Source organism: Musca domestica, unplaced genomic scaffold (genome assembly GCF_030504385.1).
Source record: "Musca domestica strain aabys unplaced genomic scaffold, Musca_domestica.polishedcontigs.V.1.1 1, whole genome shotgun sequence".
NCBI classification, from domain to species: Eukaryota; Metazoa; Arthropoda; class Insecta; order Diptera; family Muscidae; genus Musca; species Musca domestica.
In genome coordinates, this window is record NW_026712114.1 from 32,270,905 (window position 1) to 32,280,214 (window position 9,310).

Here is a 9,310-nt window from a genome sequence, read left to right on the forward strand (position 1 = left end):
AATACTAAACAGACACACATGAAATAAAAATCATATATTTTTTCAGAGAAAAACAATAAGAAATTATATAAATGTAACAAAATGAAGTGAACAATGAATGCTGTAAGATGAAGTTTTGAGTACTGTATACAAAACAATACAATTCGACAATCAAACAATTCGAATCAAACGCAAAACAGAAATAATTATTTATATAAATTCAACAGAATATTTTTTCTTGCCAATAAACCATGAATAACGCAAGCAGGCATCACCATGTGTGTGTATGAACGTACTTTCCGGATCAAAAACAAACGGAACAGATGCTGAAATTAAAGGTATTTGGAGAATTAGTTATTGTTATGATGAAAGCATTTTATCTACACAACATACATTCTTTGATTTTCTCATACTGAGAGAATATATCAATCTCTTGCTGTTGAATTTGTTTTAAATACAAACAACCAATATCTCTTAGAACTTCCAAGAGAAACATAATATCCGTGGGAAACATATGCGAGAAACGTATACATATATCCATAACACTGCAACCGTTACGGGCAATACACTCACTTAGTATCGAACCCATCCATCTGTCTAAAACTCGACGATTTATAGACCCATTTAAACGTATCCACGGTACTGGTTTAAGGACTATGACCTCCCTGAAATTTCCAAAAGGGATTAATGAATAATTCATAAAAAAATTACTTTCTACAGCCTATACCAAATAGATAAATTTTTCAATTTTCGTAAATAATAAGGCCGAGTAACGTACAGGGTGAGATAAAAAAACTGCAACAAAATCAAACGCCATAATTTTTACATTTTTTTAAATGTTATTGAATGAAGGCACGAAATGTTTGAAATTGCATCAACTTTTAGAATAAGTTTAGATTTGTTCGAATTGATCTCCCTCTGGCCTTCAAAAGGCTAATGAAACCGTCAAACACTGCCCATATGTTGTTCTGCGGTATTTTGGCCCATTCCCGGCGAAGCGCTTGCTTGAGGTGATCGACACTTTGTTATTTTTTAGTGCCAACCTTTCCAAAATACTCCAGACTCAATAGTCCAACGGATTGGTATCCGGAGATTTTGGTGGCCATTGTGCGCTGGAAATGAAGCGAGGAACCTCATTGTGTAACCATTCTTGAGTAGCGCGTCGTGGGTTCGATGGTGCTGAGTCCTGTTGGAATGTCCAAGGTCTGTGGTCAAAATGTTTGCGCGCCCAAGGTCTTAAGACACCCCCACAATATTTTTGCGATAATATTCGTCATTTATTCTAATGCCACGGTCGATTAATACGAGCGGAGAGCGACCATCGGCTGTTATGGCGGCCCACACCATCACCATGGCCGGTGCTTGAGTTCTGGTGGCCATTTTGAGCTGACCGAATGTTTTCTCATCGGAGAAAAACAAATTCGGCAGTTCACCACTTTCGGTCAAGCGAAGCAACTCTTTAGCTCTTTTGAGTCTATTTTCTTTCTGTTGCGGTGTAAGTTCTTGCACTTTTTGGAATTTCTATGGAATATTTCGATATGTTCAGCGACGCATTTTTTCGACACTGCGACGCGGCGACGCCGTGAATTCCATCACGGATAACTTTTTCTCTAAAAAATTCTCACCAAAATGCTTGTAAACAATATAATGATTTGTCACTGGCATAATTTTAACTCCTGTCGGACGAGTGGCTTAGAAATGACGGCAGTCTTAAGTTGGTTGCTGTTTGTTCATCTCACCCTGTATATAAGTCAACATTTTGTATATAAGGTTCTAAGGCATTTTTAAGGAATCATTGGAAACATTTATCGTCTGATACGTCATTTTAAGTTGAGTCCATGTAACTCGAAACCACTCGATTCGAGAAAGCTTTCATGTTGGAGGACATAAAAAAACCATTTCTAATTACCTTTCCTTTGTATTATTTATGCTCATATTGCTTTCCACTTTCATGGGAGTATAACGATTAACCGGTTTGGAAACTCGTTTTGTCGATGTGGGTTTGCTTTCGGTGTTTGCGTTAGCTTCTTCATCAGTATTGTTATCTGATTGTTTCCGTTTTGCTTGAGTTTCAGCAGTATCTTCCTCTACTTGTTCTCCAGCATTCATTTGATCATAGGTTCTTTTCAAAGCGACCGTTGAAGTTCCCAAATTTTCTCTTTCCAGCCTCTTCAAATTGAACGTGTGTACTACCCATGATCGCACATAGTCTTTGTGTACATACATGAAATTAGCAATTCCCACTCTTTTTATTAAATATTCCGATTCCAAGAACTTTAGGGCCTTCAGAAGGAATTGTTCGTAGGGAAATTCTTTCTGAAATTAAACAAAGTGAAAAAGCAATGTCAACTGAATTTGGTTTTGAAAAATATGAAAATTTAAACGAGATTTGATTGAGCCGGTCGATTCGTTGATTAACTTTGTCCAAGTCTATACCTGAATAATCATGAAATCATTAGTTATAGGCTAAGGAGGTTTCATACGGTTCCCATTTCATAAAATTATTCATGTGTCGACCAGGACAATTGGGGGTTCGTATCCCAACTATTTTTTTATGTATGTATATATATATTTCCCCCAATTTACCAGTAAATCCAAAATCGATACACCAAGCTTGTGTTTTTCAATGAAATTGTGAATCTCCTCCAAATGTTTTTGTTCCATATCAGAGAAATTACTTTCAATCATTCTGGCCTTAACACAGTTCAGAGTCTTGTCGTTGTATTTCCAATAAGCCTCGCTAAAAATTAAATAAAAATTATGAAATTCGATTTTTAATTGACTATTACGTATTTTGAAACCTACTCCAAAATTTTCTTCAATATTGCCTCCCTTTGTTGTTCAGTGAAAACTATTCTCTTTGGTATCTTCATGTCTCCATTGTAATCAATTGTATCGGGATCCTCTATAATTTTCGAATTTGCCTTTATCTGTATGGTGGGTAAATTCACCACAAAGACATCTTGAGCCCTAATCACACGTTCATCTTTATTCAGTGTCGGCTCATATTCATCCGCCTTATCATAATCATCATCTAAATTAACATTAAATTGTAAAATCTCATTGCACAATTCACTCCAATCGATGGTGTTGGTTGTTTTCAGTGCACTGGCATTTTTGCCCAAATCTTTGCGTTCATATTGCATTTCCTTTTCATACCAATAAGATTCCAACATGCGTATTAGTGTTAATAAATTCGAAGTATAAACTTTCATGGATAGACCACTCGTGGCTAAGTTTAGTAGTTTTTGTGGAGCCATTTCTGTGAGAGAATTTAATACTGATTTCTTTTCTCGTACAATACGATTAATTTCGCTAAGATAATCGACCGAATTAAAGACGCATTTAAATGGACATGCAATCTCCATATGACCATCTTCATCCTCACGCTGCAGCTTACTAAAATTGATTTCAATTTCCTTGTCCATATAATCCAGGGCACAAAAGAAATGTAAATATCTGGAGGGTAGTTTTGAAATCAAATCGAAGGGCGTGTAATTAATTTTGTAGCTCAGGTTGGCGGGATGGAATTTGACACGAATCTAAAAATAATAGTCAAATTTAAAATGAAATTCAATATAATTGGCAAATAATAATAAATAATAATTTGAATTTCTTCTCTAAACAGATGCCTCCCGAAATATGTTTCTCTTAGTCTCAGTTATCTCAGTTGGTAGCTTTTCGTTACAAATTGATAATTATACCCTCCACCTTGGAATGGAGGGTATATTAACTTTGTCATTCCTAAATATTCGTCGTAGATCCCATAAAGTATATATATTCATTATCAGCTTAAAATTCTAAATCGATTTAACGATATTTAACGTACCTCCCGATATTCGGTATTTTGATAATTTTTGGCACATTTTCCCATGAATATGTAAAAAATTTGGTATTTCGTTTACCCTAAGGTGGAGGGTATAAAAAGTTCGGCCCGACCGAACTTAATGTTTTTTTTACTTGTTTTATTTTCCAATTTACACTTATACTCTTAAACTCACCTGTTTTCCTGAACTTTCATTTTCCATCGCCTTGGTGTATTCTTGCTCTGGAGCATTATTAAATATAGATTGATAATGATCTAAAATACGATCTGCTGGATTAACGCTATGACTTTGTTCCACATCAACTGTTAATATATTTACGGGTAGTTTTATATCAATCGACAATAGTTGTCTAGATAAACCTTCGCCAATAAAAAAAAATTGACCCAAAGTCGGCGATTTTAATTCCAGATAATTCTTAGCACTACTGCTGCCGGCGTCAACTCCACAGCCAAAGAAACACTGCAAAGCTCGTTCATAAAATTCATAAGCTGCATCATAAACACCATAGGGTACACGTAAAAATAACAATTTCAGGCGGTATTTTGAAGACAACACATAGGCGGGACCACCAATCTGATTAGAAAACATGCTAATATTTTGACGTTTTATGGCCACAGCCAACGATTCGGAACGGGCCTTACAGAAAGCTGTTTTTAAAATTTCTTCCGAGAAATTCTTATAGATCTCAAAGGCCTGGAGGTTATATAACGTTTTATCGCGATATGCGCACAGCGCAGCATGTAAAACGTTCATAACAATCATAACATGCAGATCATCGATATCTTCAGGATTTCTGTAGAGTATGATATCCTCATCGGTTTGGGTTGGCATGCGCTCAAGAAAACGTTTGTGAAATTCTTGTATGCTATCGGGCAGTAAAAATCTAGAATTTCCCGCCGAATCTTGGGTGTTATTAACCAGTTTATATAGATGGCACATGATAAGAGTAAAGTGTATAAGTAGGGCGTCGATAAATTCGCTTCGCACTGGATAGGCTTTTTTGAGTTTTTGCAAAAAATTTTCGCCATATTTCTTTTGTATCACCTCGTCTGTTTGCAGAACATGCAACCAAGATGGAACTTGGGGAATGTGACGCTTTTGTCTTATGATGAACTGGAAAAGAAAGAGCATTTGTCATTAAACAATTACTTTTAGAGGGGTCATTGAATAATCAATGAAATATTTTAGACAAACGTGCCACAAAACTTACTTGCATTCTCCTGCAACAGGCCTGTGTCGTCTTATTGTATATGCCCAAACTGTGACGGATTATGTCACGACACACTTTTCCCATTGCAAGCAAACCTAGAGAGGGTATAGGAGCTGCCACATACACTGAGGTTGCCTTGGCTATCATCAAGACTTCATCCTCTGCCTTGCTCCATGATACACGCAGTGTACGCATATTTTTCAAGGCATCCCGATCAATTGCATCTCTTGGGGCGGTCTTTTTTAAATTCTTATCACTCTTCGACGAGGACGTAGAACTTTGTGCCTTGGCCCGTTTAATTGTGGCAATTTGCTGACGTGTTTTACTCGTCTTAACACGTAGAATTTTATTCGAAGAACGTACCAGACCCGTTCCCGCCGTACGTCCTGTACGTAAATTGCGTACAGTGATTTTCTTATTACTCTGTACAGACCACGACCAATTGCGAAAGGTGTGTGCAAAGAGTTGGGTAGATAAACCAGCAGCACCTAAACCATCACCCGGTTGATAACCGACATCATGCTGGGGAGCTTCATCGTAATCCACTGGGTTAAGGAAACTTAGCTCTTTGATACGCTCTGAGCGGCCAGGATTTCGACTGCGAAAACCAAGTTTAGTGTAAACACAAATACGCTGCAACGTTGTCCAGTAATGATGGATGTCATCAAAGCTGCGTAAATCAAAGGTTATCGGATGATATTCACGATCGGCATTGATACGTATATATGAGGGTTCTGTATTTGTTGTGTCCAATGCACGAGCCTTCCTATTCAGAAATATCCACATTACCAAGGGGTCTTTGGCATTGAGGCGTTCACCAACCTAGGAAGTAAAATAAATTCAAAAATCCAAATATTTCATATCAAAATGTAATACCTGTATCAATCCCATGTGATTCAATAGTTTAAGAACGGAAATATAAACCCTTTGCAATTGGACACGGGCAATTTTGTATTGTAAATCTGATGGCAATTGACGCATAAGATAGTGTTGTTTTACCGGGTGATTTAAGTATGACGTCAACCGTTCATCAGCTCCCTTGTCAATGTGGAAAATTTTATTAAATATCGATAAGGGCATACGATCGACAGCATCAACAAAATAAACCCAACCAGCGGGTTTATCAGAATATCTGGGCAATGGCTGAATAAACGTACGCCAACTTATATCCCTGGTAAATGGTTTCACATTAATACCCTCATTTTTTAATTGTTCCAAATATTCCGGAATTCTCAAAGACGGTTCAGAAATTTGCCAATGTTCCAACAGTTCTTTATTGATCTGAAACGGCGACTGTTGTTCGTTAAGTTCGACGACAATGTAGAACAGAAACTCATGCAAATATCTTGATATAAGGAATTTCGGTGGTTTGTGCACCTTTAGTGGCACCAAAACATTTCTAGGCAATTTTGTCTCGTTAATCTTCGACTTTTTGGAACTCAATTTTAGTTTCTTATTTTGGAAACGCAGTGACGACAACATACGCATGCGCTTCTCCTCCAATATTAAATAGAAACTATTTTTCAATTTCAATATTTCATTCTTAATAACCTGATGATCCATATCAATTTTTGGATGTGTGACATAACGATATATGCGTATATGTTCCTCGCATTGTAAAATGATTTCGTATACCCGAACTATGTTACTTTCACTCATGTGCAGTAGCATTCGGCGTATAGATTTCTGACAAATTTCATCTTTGAGACCTTTTTCTTTTTCATGGATTTTCAGTAGTTTTCGTAACAGCAAAACAGATATAATGCATTTTTCATTGACCATTTTTACGGCAAAGGCTTTACGGGAGACCAAGCGTTGGCTGTGATTTTCACGAACAGTATTCGTATTGAGCTTATACTCGAATGGTTTGATACGTGATGTTATTTGAGGAATATCTGTAAATTGTACATCTTCCTGGGGTATATTTGGTTCTTCGTCACATTGTAAATTTTGTAGAACTTCCATGGAGTCTTTGACTTTTTTCGTAACTGAATCGGAGTGTTCGACTGCCACAAACCTGAAAGACAAAATACCAAAGTGTTTTCATGACTCGTTCATAAGTACCCATTTAACTTACATATTCACACGCTGACGGCCAACATCAAGGCAATAGGATTTTATGAGACCATCGTTAACCATTTGTTTAACCATTTGCCTTAATGTCAAATGGTGTATAGCCATATGACGATAGATTTCAGTTTGACTACAACCACGAGTGCCATATCTGGCAACACATTGATAAAACTCTTCACGCAAAGGCATATCAATGTATGAATGTTTTTCATTGTGAAAATCTTCATCTGCAATACATATATAGAATAATATAAATCCTTTTCTAAGAAAAATGTTGCTTCTCACCATTTTCGTTATTTTTATCATTCTCATTTTCCATGTTTTCAAACAAGTCATCTATGGACTTTTCGGGATAACGCAAACGTACCATTGTTACGGTTCTTCCAGTTGGGCCACCTTTTGACTTAGCATTGGGGTGAATTTCTAAATATGGAACAGACTACAGAGAATAATATTATAATTACATAAACAATATAAAATATAAAGCCTGTTTAAAGAGCTTACCCTTGTCTCAAAGATCTGTCGAAATAAATGTGTTAACATGGCTTTCTTTAATGATTTTTGTCGTTCAAAGGATGGAAATATTGTACGCACATCTACCAGCGGCATGGTGTAGTCTTTCTTTTCTTTTAAAATAAGGAAAAGTTTTTCTACCATATTTATAAGACGACTGCGATTTGTATTGTAGAAACGAGGCAAGGTCAATAATGTAGTTACACTTAAACGATCGCCACGTTTTTCATTGAATAACTGATTAACCACTACTCCATGGCGTAATAATTTATTCCTGTAAAATAAAAGCAAACAGGCTATGATTACTAAGGGTCAAAATAGTATTTTATAAATATAAATACTTTATATAAAACACAATAGTTGAGTCTTTGCAGAAATGTGTCAATGACCAGGTTCCAGATGTGGTTTCACCATTAAATCGAGCCCGACCTATAGCCTCCCATATACAGTATTGAATTGGTGTTAATTCTTTAGGTCTTGGTACATTTTCCGGTGTCAGGGCATTGTAGCGAAGTTCTTGAGAAGCTACTATCACAAGCTTTTTACCCCACCTGAAAAAAATGAAATAAATCAATTAAAATGCCAAATAAATGTGCTCCAATACCAACCGTGCATGTACGTCTTCCAAGCTAAGATCTTTAATCACATCATATGGAATTAATTTTCTTTCCTTATAATACTCACAGGATCCAACATTTTCACCATCACTTATGGGTATACATTTGTAACGAATGGCTGGACAAATATCCTGTATTTTATGATTAGTAAAAAAAGCTAAAACCACTTGAAATATATTCTGATCTTACCGGTGTTATTGGAACTCCCAAGTCAGGGTCTACTAATTGATATCGATCAAATAGTTTAACTGTCTCCCTCTCCACTGGTAACTCATAGAATTGTAAATGATTGTGAACACGTAGTATAAATGCCCATACCTGCTGCAAAACCTTTGCAGGCAAGGGGAGTGGTAACCCCATAGATTTGCCCAAGTAAACCCATAGGGCTGGAATTTAAAAAATGATGAGATATCTTGTAGCTTCAAAACAAAAACAAATTATTAGTTCTGCTTACATTCTAGTGTGACCCCTTCTAAGCCCTCTAGGGCTATTTCATCCAAAACAATACGTTGAAAAGATCCCCTGCCTAGTGTAGGATCCATTTCATACTAGTATTTCCCAATGTTTGACCTTTTTGGCAATTTATTTTTATAAATAAACTACGAAACCGATTCCCAGATCAAATCAACATGACCAAAATGAAAACATAAATAAAACATGCTTCTTCATTTGTTTACCAACACTTACAATGGATTGATAACACAACACATAGGGATCCTTAAGTAGACACTGTCAAATCGTTTTTAGAATTGGAAATTTTGAATGAAAAATTATTGAAATTTGTGAAAATTGTTTAAAAATGCATATTACAACAACATCAGATTTGCGTCGTATAAGAAAACATATAAATTTTTTTGGGTAAACAGGTTAATAGCTTGAAAGCGCGAGCCGCAATGTACGTGTCTTCCAATCATTGGAAGACTGAAGACGGGCACACTTAGAAAAAAAATTTTAATCAGCTTTACCTTACCTTTTTATTGTACCATGCAACTACCTATATTCTTCTACTTTGGATCTACACATGGGAAAATGAACTGTCAAACCGACTTGGAAATTAATAATGTTGAATGAAAAATTGTTGATATTTGTAA

General features: G+C 36.1%; 1 protein-coding gene across 1 annotated transcript; it reads right to left on the bottom strand.

Annotated features, from left to right (window-relative positions):
- Positions 1 to 19: 19 nt before the first annotated feature.
- LOC101901683 (general transcription factor 3C polypeptide 1) lies at positions 20 to 8,879 on the bottom strand. Its single transcript, XM_005179897.4, has 15 exons — positions 8,674 to 8,879; positions 8,409 to 8,605; positions 8,211 to 8,350; positions 7,944 to 8,153; positions 7,594 to 7,876; positions 7,375 to 7,528; positions 7,094 to 7,316; positions 5,893 to 7,033; positions 5,017 to 5,838; positions 3,981 to 4,919; positions 2,785 to 3,521; positions 2,566 to 2,719; positions 1,889 to 2,295; positions 373 to 644; positions 20 to 305 (listed from the first exon to the last, which is right to left on the bottom strand). The coding sequence occupies exons 1-15, from the start codon at positions 8,759 to 8,761 to the stop codon at positions 190 to 192; spliced, it is 5,883 nt and encodes a 1,960-aa protein (XP_005179954.2). The 5' UTR covers positions 8,762 to 8,879; the 3' UTR covers positions 20 to 189.
- Between the last annotated feature and the right edge of the window lie 431 nt (positions 8,880 to 9,310).

Excerpts from the sequence above, each read along its gene's own strand:
- LOC101901683 (XM_005179897.4), bottom strand. The coding sequence starts at position 8,761 with ATGGATCCTACACTAGGCAGGGGATCTTTTCAACGTATTGTTTTGGAT. Across the intron at positions 4,920-5,016 it reads CCTGTTGCAGGAGAATGCAA|TTCATCATAAGACAAAAGCG; the intron begins GTAAGTTTTGTG and ends TTTCTTTTCCAG. Across the intron at positions 2,720-2,784 it reads ATATTGAAGAAAATTTTGGA|CGAGGCTTATTGGAAATACA; the intron begins GTAGGTTTCAAA and ends TTTAATTTTTAG.